General features: G+C 42.5%; 1 protein-coding gene across 8 annotated transcripts in view; it reads right to left on the reverse strand.

The window, feature by feature from the left end:
• INTS4 (integrator complex subunit 4) overlaps nt 1-16,388 on the reverse strand; it is a 60,122-nt gene that overhangs the window by 3,481 nt on the left and 40,253 nt on the right. For 7 of the 8 annotated variants that reach the window (XM_073335411.1, XM_073335419.1, XM_073335438.1 and 4 more), the window contains 6 exons: nt 13,995-14,075; nt 10,163-10,293; nt 8,859-8,918; nt 2,536-2,695; nt 2,127-2,270; nt 1,148-1,268 (listed from right to left, as the gene is read on the reverse strand). In XM_073335411.1, coding sequence (XP_073191512.1) covers nt 1,148-1,268; nt 2,127-2,270; nt 2,536-2,695; nt 8,859-8,918; nt 10,163-10,293; nt 13,995-14,075 — 697 coding nt within the window. The remainder of the gene's footprint in view (nt 1-1,147; nt 1,269-2,126; nt 2,271-2,535; nt 2,696-8,858; nt 8,919-10,162; nt 10,294-13,994; nt 14,076-16,388) is intronic. The other variant, XM_073335428.1, reaches the window with a different exon arrangement.

Below are 16,388 nucleotides of genomic sequence, written 5' to 3' on the forward strand. Positions count from 1 at the left end.
CCTAGCAGATCCAGTGTTAGACTCACTGGAGCCCAGGGCAGAAAGCCGAAGCCCCACTGTTCAGAGCTGAATCCCAGGGACCCGAGCCCTGCCACCTGGGGCTGATGTCAAAGTCCTAGCAACTTAGCTTTGTGGGGCCCGCTGTGGCATGGAGCCCCAAGCAATTGCCCTGCTTGTTATCCCCTTACGCCAGCCCTGGCTTTTATATGCAGAAAACCAGTTGTGGCGGCACTGGTGGGCAACGGAGTTTTTAATAGATTGGGGGGTGAGGGAGCTCAGAAAGAAAAAGGTTGAGAACCCCCGGGATAGAAAAGTGTAAACATAAATCAGCCGTACATTTACTATGTAGGGTACACACAGTTCCAGAAGTTGTCTGCCATGACCTCGACCAACGAATTACTAGGATCATTTTAACACAACTGCTTGCATTTAAATTAGAATAGGAGAATCCTAGAACCAAAGGGTGAGAAAGGACCACAAGGATCATCTAGTTTAATCCCCTGCCAAGATGCAGGATTTGTTGTGTCTAAACCATCCAAGACAGATGGCTCCAGCCTCCTTTTGAAAACCTCCAGTGAAGGAGCTTCCACAACTTCCCTAGGTGTCTGTCCTACTGTTCTTACAGTGAGGAGATTTTTCCTGAGATTTAATCTTCCCAGGTACTGAGGTCAGGCTGACTGTCTATAGTTCCCTGGCTCCTCCTTTTCCCCCTTTTACAGGCACTACGTTAGCCCTTCTCCGGTCTTCCAGGATCTCAGTACATTCTGAGGTCTTGGGCCAATGCTCTGTGCTGAGAGGGGTGACCCCAGTTTAGCTTCTGGTGTCCCATTCTAAAGGCTATAAGGTCCGTGAAGGTGTTGTGTCAAACAGCAGCCCCTCTGGTTAATTAACAATAGTATCAGTCACCCAGAGGGGTGCAAGTACCTGCAGGGTCAAGCGGATACGAAGGAGATTCCTCAAGGATGTGGAAGCTCAGTGGGAGGAGGCAATGGCAATTGCAGAATCCACAGAAACCCCCCAGAAAGGTTCTCTCCTGTGTGTGAGCTGCACTCTATGTACCAAACCACTGAGGCAGAACAAGATACATTCCTCTTTATAAAGATACAGCAACATTTAAGCATATGAACTCACACGGATTATTCCTTACCTGTCCAGGCAGTATGAGAAAGGTAAACCTGAGTTATCAATCTGTGCCTTCCAGGACCAGGATTTCGAAAGTCAGCTGGTTTAGGGTGGATTAACTGTGCCTGTCCATCTGGATATAATACCTATGGAAAAAGAGGCAAAACAATCCAACATTTACTGTACTTGGAATTTACACATTATGGGGGTACTTTTTGGCTACCACTAGGAAGGCAGGAATGCATAGCCTACCTTGTTGATGAGATTCCATATCCTCTAGTTTAACTGGCTGTACACCAGCCATTCAGGACCATGGTATACAAAAGATACAGTGAAGGTGGCACTCTCCCTTGCACCAAACACGGGGGTAACCGTCCAGTAGTGAACACTTTGTAGGGCTATATAATCTACTTAGTATCATTCCACACGCATCCTCTTGGTGACATTTAAAAAAATAATTCCCTTCCTGCAGTTTAGTTACTTATCTCAAAGGAGAGCAATGGGCTTATATCTTTATATATACACACTTGAGAAGAGCATCTTCCGCTTCCATAATTTCATTCATCCCACTGGGATGTACAGATTTTTCTATTGGCGTTTATTAGTTGTTTTTGCTAATGTCCACAATGTGCTAGGTGCTTTTTGAGTACAAAAGGTGGCACCATCTGAAGAGTCTGCAATCTGAGAGCGGCATGACAGTGTTCCTGACAGACCAGTGTTGTGATCCGACATATCATACATATTTGTTATGTAAGAAGAGATGGACTCAAACCAAACTCTTACCATCTCTGGGTAAGTGAAGATCTGGACTCTGTGGGTCAGGCCAGTCTCTAAATGTACTGTTGTGTTTAGCTACACAAAAAAATTCCTCACTGCTACTAAAGTACACAATTATTTATAATTTAGAAATACTAATATTGCTATGGTGCGCATCAGGGGAAAATGCAAACGTCTCTTCAAAGACTTTACTTTCTTGTTTCCCTTTAGGAAGGATCAGTCATTACCTGAACTTTAACTGTGCTCTGAGGGTCTTGCACGTGTTCCAGAGTTGCATCGACATCCAATGCCACCACTAGTCCTGACGTAAACCTCAAAGGGTTATCAGATTCGCCAGCAGGTTCAATAATAGCTGCAGTAGCTCTGTGGATCTGGGAGGAAAAGGGAGGAGGGTGGAAAGGACAAGACAAACATCTAAGAAAACACGATGTAAACTTTTAAAAATTCCTGACACTATCTAAAAATTATTCAAGCTCCTTAACTTTTTGAGGACAGTCCTAGAAACACTGTGCAATATCTGAAGAAATATCCCTCATAACTAGCCAGCCGAATAGGCCATAAAAGCCTCCTGCTCCACCAGGACAGGGTTAACTCTAGAACCTGGGGCTGCTCTTCATTCCTCTATGGATTACTGACCTGCTCTGGGAGAGGAAGGTGAAGGAAGGTGCTCTGGCGTAGGGTTGTTTGCAGGATCTTCACCGCTTCTGAAGGTTTGGAGGTCACAAGTCTGGGCATTAAATCCAGCAGCTTATCCACAAAGCTGTCTTGCATATGGGGCAGTTCAGAAATAAAACATCTGTGCGTGTTAAAAATATATTGAACAAAAATCAAATGCTTATTACAGTCATTCAATGAGACTCTGCTGCTCAGTCAAACCACTTATTGCTTCAGCTTTACCTTATTACCTCTATCGTGACAACAGAAACATTCTAAAAATATCAGAATAAATGGACAAGTTTCAAGCTCGGTTTCAGCATTAGAAAAAATTGGTATGCTTCTCAGAGAAGCTGCCTGGGCCCAAGCCCGAGTGGGCTCTAACCTGTCTGTGTGGATCTAATCTAGCTAAGTCATCGCATGACCTAATGCAACTAGATAGTCATTTAAACCAGTCGCTGGGTAGATACTGCCTGACATTTCACCCTATCAGCAAATGCTACAAATCTCTTAGGGGAGCTTCTGTGAATGGTCTTTTCTGTCAAGGTAATAGGAAATAACCCTAACTACATCAAGGGTGAGCAGTTTGGCTTCCCCTTGGTTGGCATGGGGTGTAAGAAAGAACATCTGATTCAAATGAAAAATCAAAGATGATTTTAATAAAAAACCTAGGATGAGGCTTAAGGGTCACTTTGTCTTTTGGACTGGACCAGCCATGAGGGCCTGAATTTCCTCTAGCCTTCAATCTGCTATTACAGCTGCTAAAAAGGCAATTTTCATAAATGGATATTAAACAGAACACATTTCTAGGGGGCTCAAAAGCAGGCTCCATTAACCAAACTAAGACTATATTAAGATTCCACGAAAGGAATGGGGGAGGGCAGGAAGAGACACATGAATATGGTCCTTAAAGAATCTAGTTATTGAAGGGTGGTGGGAAAAAATGGTGTGACTCTGAATAGGAGGATGTGCTGATACTGCTCTAAACGTATCCTTATAGAGTTAATGGATAGCTCTGAATGCTTTCGGGATAGCAAATAAATAGGAATTAGGATTTCTAAAGGAAACAGTGTTGTGCTGCCCAAATAGAGAACCTCTTCTGTTTTCCTGTGCAGGTCAGTTTAGTAGAGTACTTTCTACTACGCGCCAATATGTTCCAGACCTCAGCTGAGCAGCTTCTTTTAATAGTAGTTAACCACGCTATCAGATGCAACAATGCTAGGCCTGGATGTAAGAGCTGATCTCTGTTCTGAGAGATCACATGTGGCAAGACAGGTAATCTTGTTGGGGGCTGAGTTAACAGGTTCATTCAGTCTGAATACTGAAACTGCCAGGGTCAAGTTAGTGGTAGCATGATTATTACTGTTGAATTGTTTGAGTTTCCTTAATCCTCTTGATAGTAACAGGATCTTGGAAGCCACAAGTTATCCCTGGAGTCCACGAGATGAGTAAAGCATCCGACAGGGAGCCTGGGCACAGACCGCACCATGAGCAGAATGTTTGGCATTTCTTGTTCCAGTCTGAAGCAAATGGGTCTACTGTTGGGTATCCCCACCTATGGAAGATGCTCTGCAGGATCAATTATATGATGATCCATTAGCAAGGAAGTTCTGCAAGCCTGGTAGATGCATACCTACTAGCATGATTTGGTGATGAATGCACCAGTTCAAGAGATTAACCAGCTTCTTGGCAAAGCAGAGATGACCATGCTCCTCCTTGGCTGTTCACATAAAGCATTGCTATGTGTTATCTATCATCTGTACTGATTGTCCTTGTAGCATGGGTAGGAATGCCATGCACACTAGACAAATAGCTCTACATTCTGGAACATTTTTGTGCAGATGAGATTCTTTGGCAATCCAGAAGCCCTAGCTCTGAAGGTGGTTTAAGGTGAGCTCCCAAAGACAACACTGAAGCATCTGTAACCAGCATCCTGGTTGGCAGAGTTGGAGAAAATAGTACTCTTTTGCACAGCAGCAGAGAGTGTTTCCATCAACTGAATGAGAGGACTCCTTGGGGGAGTGATCTCTGCTGCGTAAATATAAAGATTTCAACTACCCTTTCATGAGAGGCGTCTAGTATGCTATGTGATGTAAGTGCAGGAAGCCATGTGACACAGGAGTCCGAGGCAAATTCTTACTGACATTTGGGGGTGAGCCTACAGCTGGTTGATGAGATCTTCCTTGGTCCTGAATCTCCCCTGTGACACAGAGAAGCCTTTGCCAATATGGAAACTAGCACTGCCCCCACAAACGCCATTCTCTTGGTCAGCAACAGTGACAACGTTTCTTTGTTGATCCTGAAATTCAGTGTGGTGAAAAGATGTAGGATCAGGTGAAGGGAATCAACCACCTGCTGTGGTGACCTTCCTTGAATGAGACAATTGTCAACGTGCGGATATATCGGGATCCCTTGTCTCCTGAGGTAAGCTGCCATGACTGCCAAGCGCTTGATGAATACCCCGGGTGTTGTTGAAAGACCAAAGGGCAGAACACTGTACTGGTAGTGGAAAGCGTCCACTTGGAATCTCAGGTATTTTCTGTGTGCTGGATGCACTGATATGTGAAAGTATGTGTCTTGTAAATAGAGAGCAGCGAACCAGTCTTGGGGATCCAAGGATGGGATTATGGAAACGACAGTTACTATCCTCAATTTGAAATGATGGACGAACTTGCTGAGACATCTTCAGTGTGGCATGGGATGACAGCCCACCTTCTTTGGGACTAGAAAATAATGTGCATAAAACCCATCTCCCCTCTGAATTCCAGAAGCAACTCTTTCCAGTGCTCTCAGATTTAGAAGGGGTGGCAGGTGGGAAAGGGTACAGATCCTCCAAAGCTCTGTAAAGCTCTTGACAGCAGCATCAATCTTGTTGCTGTAAGGGGGACATGCTGTGTGCAATAGCAGAGGAAGAGGCAGCAGGCCTTCTGCTTCTTCCTCAGTGGCTCTGATGATCTTTGTCAATTATACAGGAGAACCTCAGAATTACGAACACCTTGGGAATGGAAATTGTTCAGAACTCTGAAATGTTCGTAACGCTGAACAAAATATCTTGGTTGTTCTTTCAAAAGTTTATAACTGAACACTGACTTAATACAGCTTTGAACCTTTACTATGCAGAAGAAAAAGGCTGCCTTCCTTTTTTTTTTTTTAAAGTAGTTTCCATTTAACACAGTACTGTACTTGCTTTTTTTGTTTTTGTTTTGGTCTCTTCTGCTGCCTGACTCTGCACTTCCGGTTCCAAATGAGGGGTGCAGTTGATTGGTCAGTTCGTAACTCTGAGGTTCGTAACTCTGAGGTTCTACTGTAACATGCGGAGGGCCTTTGTCTAGAGAAGTTTTGTTACCCAATATGCTTAGAGGATGGCATGCAGACTCAAGGAATGGCTCTCAAATCTTTGAGACTCAGTGGCTCTCAAATCTTTCAGAGACCGCAGGACTTCATCAGTTCTAGCACTGAACAGGTCACAGCCTTCAAATAAGAGGTCCTCAGCTGTTGTCTGGACCTCCCTCAGTATTCTAGAAGACTGTAACCATGAACTCTTGTGCATGGCAATGAAGGTGGCTATTGAGCATGCTGCAGTATCCGAAGTATCTAATGCTGCCTGCAGTGATACATAAGCCACCCGATGTCCCTCAGCTACAAGAGATAACAGTTCCTCCCTATTTTCTTGAGGAAAGTGTTCAGTCAATTGTGATGCCTTGTCCCAATTAATGTAAATCTACTTTTGACAAGAACACCTGGTAATTTGCAGGCTCAATGGGGATTATTTTTTCTACCAGGTAAATCTGATTTTTTCAGATCCTTCTCTTTGAGTCACTTTTGGGGGTCCCTGCTATCTGGATTTTTCATGCACAGCTGCTACTACCAAGTCCCACAAACTGGGTGCACATAAAAATATTCAAGCCCACCTGAAGATATTTTATAGTGCATATCTGCCTTTTTTGAGGAAGGTGCTATAGATGCCAGGGTTTACCATAATTTTTTTTTGCTGGTTCCGACATTAATTGGTAAGGCCAGCCTTCTGGGCATGGAGGAGAGTAGAATGTCAAGAAGCTTATGCTATTTCTCCTGCAATACCTCCACAGGCATTCCTACTCTACCTACCATATGACACACAAGTTTCTGAACCGTTTTGAAACCATCAGGTTGAGTGGAAGTAGAGAGGACTGACTCCTTCATCTGGTGAAGGAAAGGAAACCACTCCTTGGGGCACGTGCTCCTCCACTTGCCGGTGTTCCTCCTAGAGCACTCACAGAGGAAGCCTGTTCAGGCCCAGTAGGCCCTTCTTCTCCATATCTGCAGCGGTGCTTGCTGAGCATCCGGGAGAAAAAGTTAAGATGAGCCTCTCTAACTTTCTGTATCATCTTGAAGGAGCAGCAACAGGAGCAAGTTTTGAACCCAAAAGGCTTGATTGCAGCCATACAGGGAAGTCCATAACACTAATAAGAGGGGTTTTATTCACACTAGTGTAACATAATGTAGTGTCTTCTCCCCTCCCCCCCATTATATGTACTCAGTAAAGTTGCACAGTGTGCAGAGAAGTGGACACTGCAGGGGATCTGTCTTGCAGCCATGGATGGTAACAAGGAACTGAGGGACAGTTGGGCTCATTCTGTTTTTATGCCCATGGGTGTGTGGTGAGCAAGGGCATCCAGGCACAACCCCAAGCTCCAAAAAATCTCATCTGGCACATGCACACCGGAAGTGGAATGCATATGGACAATCACAGATACCACAGTGATAGCCACATTAAAAAGTGGAGAAATCAACTGTCAGCCTATTAGAAGCCAAAAACTGCAGAAGATTTTTAAATCCGTTAGCTAATAATCTGAGATGATTATGATCTTGGGGCATTTGCTACAAGCCATAAGAATCATAGAATATCAGGGTTGGAAAGGACCTCAGGAGGTCATCTAGTCCAACCCCCTGCTCAAAGCAGGACCAATCCCCAATTAAATCATCCCAGCCAGGGCTTTGTCAAGCCTGACCTTAAAAACTTCTAAGGAAGGAGATTCTACCACCTCCCTAGGTAACGCATTCCAGCGTTTCACCACCCTCCTAGTGAAAAAGTTTTTCCTAATATCCAACCTAAACCTCCCACACTGCAACTTGAGTCCATTACTCCTTGTCCTGTCCTCTTCTACCACTGAGAATAGTCTAGAACCATCCTCTTTGGAACCACCTCTCAGGTAGTTGAAAGCAGCTATCAAATCACCCCTCCCCCCCATTCTTCTCTTCTGCAGACTAAACAATCCCAGTTCCCTCAGCCTCTCCTCATAAGTCATATGTTCCAGACCCCTAATCATTTTTGTTGCCCTTCGCTGGACTCTCTCCAATTTATCCATATCCTTCTTGTAGTGTGGGGCCCAAAACTGGACACAGTACTCCAGATGAGGCCTCACCAATGGCGAATAGAGGGGAACGATCACGTCCCTCGATCTGCTGGCTATGCCCCTACTTACACATCCCAAAATGCCATTGGCCTTCTTGGCAACAAGAGCACACTGTTGACTCATATCCAGCTTCTCGTCCACTGTCACCCCTAGGTCCTTTTCCGCAGAACTGCTGCCTAGCCATTCGGTCCCTAGTCTGTAGCGGTGCATTGGGTTCTTCTGTCCTAAGTGCAGGACCCTGCACTTATCCTTGTTGAACCTCATCAGATTTCTTTTGGCCCAATCCTCCAATTTGTCTAGGTCCCTCTGTATCCTATCCCTACCTGCCACCGTATCTACCACTCCTCCTAGTTTAGTATCATCCGCAAATTTGCTGAGAGTGCAATCCACACCATCCTCCAGATCATTTATGAAGATATGAAGAAAAGAATGAAGAAAAGAAGCTTTTCAATAATCTACATGGTGCATTCATTAATGAAAACGGGGGGAAGGAGAGATTCTGTTTTTGGAACTGCCCAGTGATTCTCTCCTTACATGGTTCTTTTCTGTTTTTGCTAAAACCCCAATTCTACACAACTGATCTAATTGAGTTCAATAAGTGCAGGATCAGGCCCTATATGCACAGATCTCATTGGTGGCAATAAGAACTGCAAAGAAAGCCAGATATCAAAGATGAAACCCATTGTGTAGATTGAGAGCAGAATATTTCTATACTATGCAACTTTGGATTTTTTTATTTTTTAGAATTACACATATCTTAAAAGTTTAAGAGTAGTTTGACACAGTCTATTTGAGATTATTAATTACATATAACAAGTTTATTTTCAGCTTTCTTGAGAAAGGATTTTGTATCAATGTTCTTGAGATTATATATTTTAATAGAAAGGGAAAGAGCAATGGGATACTCACCTCTGAAAAGAATCCACTTCCTGTAAAAAATTTTCACACATTCCAAAAAGGGGTTCCACTCTGAAATGAAGATAAAATGTTCCTTTTATTTTTCTCCCCCAATTAAAAAACTGGCTATAATCCTACCAGCATGATAAAAGTATCTAGAGATTTTGGAACATCTTGTGCTTGTGGAAAGCGCAAAATCTTAAAGATGAAAGGCCAGCATGACAGTTTCATAAAATTAATCTTTGCGTTTAAACAGAGTCTTTACCTCTGTGAAGAAAGTATTAACTTCCCATTGTAACATGGGAAACTGAGAAGCAAATAGGTTAAGTGACTTCCCAAGGCAACTCTGTGTTACAGCTGGAAATAAAAACTAAAAACCCAGCCTCCTAATATTGTGCCCTAACCATGACAAACTAAGGCTATGTCTACAGTGCACCTGGAAGGTGTACATGCCAGCTTGAGGAGGCATATCCGCACTAGCTTTTATTGAGTTAGCACACTAAAAATCCAAGTGTAACCATGTCAGCCTGAGCAGTGGGAGGGACTAGCTGCCCAAGTACATAGTTAGCATCTTGAACATGTATGTACTTGGGATGGCTAGTCCCTTCCACCACTCATGCCATGATAGTTACACTTCCATTTTTAGTGCACCAGCTTGATCAGAGCTACTGCAGGTATGTCTCATACACTTCCAGCTCCAGTACAGACATAACATAAGGCTCTGATTCTGCAAACACTTAAACTCGTGTGTAACTTTACTCATTTGAATAATCAAATTGAACTAAACAGGGCCACTCATCTGATCAAAGTTATGCACATGCTTAAGTATTTGCAATACTAGTGCCTAAAACATCCACTGCAAAAATAAATCAGTCAAAAGATTTTTTTTTTCTTTTCTAACAGAAAAGACTCATTAACAAGCTTATAGGGTAAGCCATTAATATAAACATGATGGGTATTTTTTTTTTTAATATGCATCTGACATTTTCCTATTTAAATAAACTCCAGATTTTCAGATCTAAAATGAATGATGCCCCATCAAATTAGAAGTGATTAGATATGTATTTCATATCCTTGTGTCAGAGGTAAAAACCCAAATGATTTGTACACTGCTAGCAAGTTCATAACTTGACTTTATGCTGTGTAGCTCAGCAGGTGCTTTGAAGATAAATGAAGAAACCATCTCATTCTCAACACACCCGTTATTTGCATGTGATTTTATGTAAGTTATCTTTGTCATTTGCAACCAAGCTTGAGAGAACTGGATTTTTACAGTTAACCCAATTCAAGAAGCCTCCCCTGCAGGTAATTCTTACCCTCTAGTAGTACGTGCAGTCACTATAAGTTGTAATGCTTTGGCTTGCAGTCTCATGTGGTGAATAATGACCACTTGTCTATTTTCCACGCCACTGTACATAAACTCCATTTTGTAAGTTTCTTCCATAATCTACAATATAAAAAACATGCGATTAACGGGGTCAGATTTTGTTCAGCTGCTGTGTGGGTGTGGTCACCAGAGTCAGAAACCTTTACTCATGCATCTCAGTCTCATAATTTCACTTGAACCATTCATGGAATAAGGTAGTACCAAACATGTGTAAGGGGGATTAGAATCAAGCCCTAAATAAATTAAAAGAAATACAATGCATGAAACCTTCCAAAAACAAGGATGTTCACAGAAGGTGTCTGTGTGCTGTTTACCCATTCCTCTCTCTTTCTTGATATCATCTCTCCCTGCATCCTATCTCAAACCACCCACAATGTAAGCTTTTTGTGCCCACTAACCCACTCCTGTAATAATTGTCCTGATACCTCTTGTGCTATCCTACTGTAAGCAGGAAACAGCACCCGCAAAGACCCTGTTCAAGTTTAAGATCTAAATGGGCAGTTTCAGGTTTGTCTGGATTTTGATTTTTAAAAAGTGTCCAATCCTCTTGCAATCAACTTTACAGTCAGGAATGCTCCACGTTCAATTTCAAGCTTCAGCTACAAAACCAAATATACATGTCGTTCTGGATTCTCTAAAACATATAGTTCAAAGTTTAGGCAATAAGTTATCCCATTTGCGATGTTCTACGATAATCAAATAATGTAACATATAAAACGTGCACAAATAAATTGGAGAAGTGCTTAGATTATTAAAGAAGGTTGTTAACTTCTCTGCAAGTAGCACTTCATATTGAACTCAAGTACCACCAAGTTACACTATAAGAAAGGTTGCCCTCTCCTCTCATTTTCTGGGAGTGAGCTGCATGTGCAATCAGACCAAGTATCTTAGCCGAGGGGTCTGTGTACTGCTGGGCAGAGCTGCCAGTAAAGTTATTGCCATTAGAAAAGGAGGACTTGTGGCACCTTAGAGACTAACCAATTTGTTTGAGCATAAGCTTTCGTAAGCTACAGCTCACTTCATCGGATGCAACGGATGCTGTAACTCACGAAAGCTTATGCTCAAATAAATTGGTTCGTCTCTAAGGTGCCACAAGTCCTCCTTTTCTTTTTGCGAATACAGACTAACACGGCTGCTACTCTGGAAATTGCAATTAGAGAAAGCTATACAAGCCTAATAGACTTTTGTTTCCATCAGTCTCTGGAGACAGCTGTTTATAGCATAGTGGGCTCTGACAGACAGTGATAGCTGTCTCTTTACTACATTTTAATTAACTGGAGACTCAAATAATCAATATCTTCTCTCAACAGGACTAGACACTTGTTTCCGGCTTAGGTTTGTTTCCAGGTTGCTGAATAGCTCTCTCTCTCCTCTATTTCTATTTGGAGTCTCCGGTTCTGGCTTTTCTGTGCATGCTCTCTGTCATTTTCAGGGTAGCAGCATCATGGGTCTTATCAAAATTAAACATGGGTAAAGCTTAGATTTGTATTTAGATTTTCAGAAAGCCTTTGACAAGCTCCCTCACCAAAGGCTCTTAAGCAAAGTAAGCTGTCATGGGATAAGAGGGAAGGCTCTCTCATAGATTGGTAACTGGTTAAAAGATAGGGAAAAAAGGGTAAGAATAAATGGTCAGTTTTCAGAATGGAGAGAGGTAAATAGTGGTGTCTCCCAGGGGTCTATACTAGGCCCAGTCCTATTCAACAAACTCATAAATGATCTCAATAAAGGGGTACACAGTGAGGCGGCAAAATTTGCAGATGATACAGAACTACACAAGATACTGAAGTACCAGGCAGACTGCAAAGAGCTACAAAGGATCTCTCAAAACTGGGTGACTGGGCAACAAGATGGCAGATGAAATTCAATGTTGAGAAATGCAAAGTAATGCACATTGGAAAACATAATCCCAACTATACATATAAAATGATGCGGTCTGGATCAGCCGTTACCATTGAAGAAAGATCTTGGAGTCATTATCATTAGTTCTCTGAAAACATTCACTCAATGTGCAGTGGCAGTCAAAAAAGTGAACAGAATGTTGGGAATCATTAAGAAAGGGATAGATAATAAAGACAGAAAATATCATCTTGCCTCTATATAAATCCATGGTATGTCCACATCTTGAATACGGAGTGCAGAGGTGGTCACCCCATCTTAAAAAAATATATTGGACTTGGAAAAGGTTCAGAAAAGGGCAACAAAAATTATTGGGGTATGCAATGACTGCCGTATGAGGAGAGATTAGTAAAACTGGGACTTTTCAGCTTGGAAAATAGACGACTAAGGGGGGATATGATAGAGGACTATAAAATCATGACTGGTGTGGATAAAGTAAATAAAGAAGTGTTATTTACTCCTTCTCATAACAGAAGAACTAGGGGCCACCAAATGAAATTAATAGGCAGCGGGTTTAAAACAGTGTTACATATGGCCTATACATATTCAAGGCTATTTGAGCTCGACTTTGCTGACAACATCGCTCTTATCAGTGAAGATGCCAACGGACTACAAAAATGCACAAACCAAGTAAAAGAAGTAATGGAGAAGATAGGTTTGAGATAGACTGCAAAGAAATGTTAAGTCATGTTCATGGGGACTAAAGGGAGAGAAATCAAAATTGAAGAAGAGAAACTGGAGAAGGTGGGCAATTTTACATATCTTGGAAGTACCGTCAGCCAAGATGGTACTAGATCCGAGGAAATAAGAAGACAGCAGGTAATTGCGTTGCTCTATTTGGCACTGGTGAGGCCTCAGCTGGAGTGCTGCGTCCAGTTCTGGGCGCCACGCTTCAGGAAAGATGTGGACAAACTGGAGAAAGTCCAGAGGAGAGCAACAAAAATGATAAAAGGTTTAGAAAAACCTGACCAAAGAGGAATGGTTAAAAAAACTGGTCATGTTTAGTCTTGTAAAAAGACTGAGGGAGGACCTGATAACGGTCTTCAAATATGTTAAGGGCTGTGACAAAAAGGACAGCGATCAATTGTTCTCCATGTCCACGGAAGCTAGGAAAAGCAGTAATCGGCCTAATTTGCAGCAAGGGAAATTTAAGCTAAGTATTAGGAAAATCTTTCTAACTGTAAGGAAAGTAAGCACTGGAATAGGCTTCCAAGAGAGGTTGTGGAATCCCTGTCCTTGGAGCTTTTTAAGAAAAGGTTAGACAAAACACCTGTCAGGGATGGTCTAGGTTTATCTGGTCATGCCTAAGGCAAGGGGGGGCGGGCTCTGAGGACCTCTCAAGGTCCCTTCTAGCCCTACATTTCTATGATTCTAGGGTGACTTCAGCACAGCTGATCTTGTAAGCGACTGTCAGACCAGTTAGTCTCAGACTCAGTTGCAACAAAATCAGCCTACGTAGATCTTCATTTGAAGACGACATGCAGAGAGCTTTTAGTTTCCCACAGGCATTTAAATATGTTGAATGTGGAGTGCTACATAATTATAATATCTTCAATCAGATGGTTGACTCATAATTTAGATATCACCCAATTATCTGCTGTGTGTGTAGTTTTCTCTTTTAAAAAAACAAACAAACAGCATCCAAGCAATCCTGAGTATCTTCGGTACATGTGGAGTTACATACAAGTCAGCCTAGCATTCATCCCACACCTCACACACAATTCACATTGCTTTTGGAATCCAAGATTACTAAAATAGTCTATTTTACTTAAATAGTCAGAGACATATGGCACATCTAAACACATGAGGGAAGGTCCTTGCCCAGAGGACTTGCCCTCATGAAGACATGGATCCTACAATCTCACCTGTTTTGCAGCAGCTGATGCCAAAGCATTCTGTTTCAGGTAGAGAGGAGCTGCCACATTCCAGAGTTTTTCCTGAAGGGCCTACAAAAGAAACCCATGGAATACTGCTACATGTCCAACACGATAATTTGAGAGTGAAAATGAAGTTATATTCCTGTGCTAACAGGGCTTGGGAACAACACAGGAAGAGGGAGTGCTTTATGTCTCCCAGACAACCCCTCCTTGCTGCTCAAAAGACAGCATTCACAGTTTCTTCATTCCTGGTGAACGTGTCAGCCTGATGCAGGGGTGCTTTTAAAAATATGAGCAAAATAGAAAATGGAGGAATCTGAAAACTCCATAAAATAAAATAAAGTAAACACATATGCCTTATCCCCACCATAGGTTTCACATGTAGAAAGCTATACTTCAAGTATGAATTTATTAACTATTTGCCAGAATATCTTTAGTATAAAGTATTCTTTAAAAGATACAGGATATGGATATTGAGAAAACTAGAAACACTCTCCTATCCTGGATGATTACCACTTTCTCAGACCGAGATCAGGAACCATCAGGTTTCAGGCAACCATAACAGCCTGTTCTCAGAAGGCCAGTAATATTCTAGGACACCTCTGTAGGCAGTTCCATCCCCACCAAAAAACAATGGAGAAGATTTGGTGAGTTACTAAGACTACTGGATAATCACAGCTACTGACACTGGAACCAAAGTATCTACTGTTTTCTGATGATTTGTGACAGAATCAACAAGGGAGATCCACTGCCATGCTCCACCCCCTACACTGTCCACCTCTCCCAACCCATCTTCCCTTCCATATGACTGCACAGCAACACTCCAGGAGCCAAAGTTCAGAACATGCAGTGTATCCACTATCTGGACCGGCTCTTAAAATCCTGGCCCACCAGCCCCATGCATGAGGGAACAGCTTTAGTTCTATGTTTGAGACCCCTTGATCCCAGAGAGGCTGAGAAGGGACAGGATTTGTTCCTAAGTGCTTCTATTCTGTCACAGGAAATACTTTAGTCGAGTGTTAATTTCCTAATGAAAGGAGCTGACGTGGCACTGGAAGGGTCACTTTCCAATCTGTTTAGGATTTTAAATTGTATGGTCTTTCCAGGTATTATGAAATCATGAGTAGTTTAGAAAGATCACTGCCTTTTCCATGTTGCTTTGCGATGGATCTTCTCACCTCGGCATGAGCATTTCCCTCACCTGAGACAACCTTCAAGTAGAGTCCATCCACCTCCTACAAAAAGAACTTATTTTTGCGAGGAGGACAAGGTAGCATATCCCCTTCTCCAATTTAAACAGGTTCATGCCAATCAACCCTCTGAAGGAGAGGAACTGTCAAGGTAACTCTCAAGCCCCGATACTCTGCATGGGCAGCACATACTGCTTCTGCAAAAAGCTGCTGTCCCAGCTACTGACTAGTGCATTGAGCTGTATCTGCTTATATGTAATACCGTCTTTGGGTTGCAAATTTACTTGAAGATTTGCCTGGCCTAACATTGAGAGAAGCCAAGTGGAAAATTCACACAGAGCAAAGAATGACATTTTTATAACCATCCTCTATTTTAGTAGGCAATTTAGTTATTTTTCTGGAAGGGAATCATTCAAAAATCATTCATGCTTTGCACTTATACAGTAGATCTTCAAAGCCTGTACAAACACTAAATTAATCTTCACAACATCCCTGGAAGTTAGGTAAGTACAGTAACTCCTCGCTTAACATTGTCGTTATGTTCTTGAAAAATGCTACTTTAAGCAGAACAGTGTTCAGCAAATCCAATTTCCCCATAAGAATTAATGTAAATAGTGGGGGTTAGGTTCCAGGGAAAATTTTATCACCAGATAAAGACTCTATATACACATACATACATATATGTATATATACACACACACAGAGTATAAGTTTTAAACAAACAGTTTAATACTGTACACAGCAACGATGGTTGTGAAGCTTGGTTGAGGTGGTGGAGTCAGAGGGTGGGATATTTCCCAGGGAACGCCTTACTGCTAAATGATGCACTAGCCCTCAGCTGAGCCCTCAAGGGTTAACCCATTGTTGTTAATGTAGCCTCACACTCTACAAGGCAGCAGGCATGGAGAGACAGACACACGCACACTGTGCGAGAGAGAGAGAGAGACACACACACACACAGTGTGTGACAGAGATGGATCCACATTGCCCCTTTAAGTACACTCACCCCATCTAAGTACACTGCCTTTTTAAGTAGATAAGCAAGTTCAGACAGCAGCTGCTGCTAGGAAGCTCCCTCCGTCTTGAGTCCTGTTGTGTCCCCACTCCTCTGTGGAGACGGGGGGCAGGTGTGGGGAGAGGGGGATACCCTGACATTAGCATCCCTCTTTCCCCACCCCTCTGCACAGCAAGC

This window comes from Lepidochelys kempii, chromosome 1 (genome assembly GCF_965140265.1).
Source record: "Lepidochelys kempii isolate rLepKem1 chromosome 1, rLepKem1.hap2, whole genome shotgun sequence".
In the NCBI taxonomy this organism is placed as follows: domain Eukaryota; kingdom Metazoa; phylum Chordata; order Testudines; family Cheloniidae; genus Lepidochelys; species Lepidochelys kempii.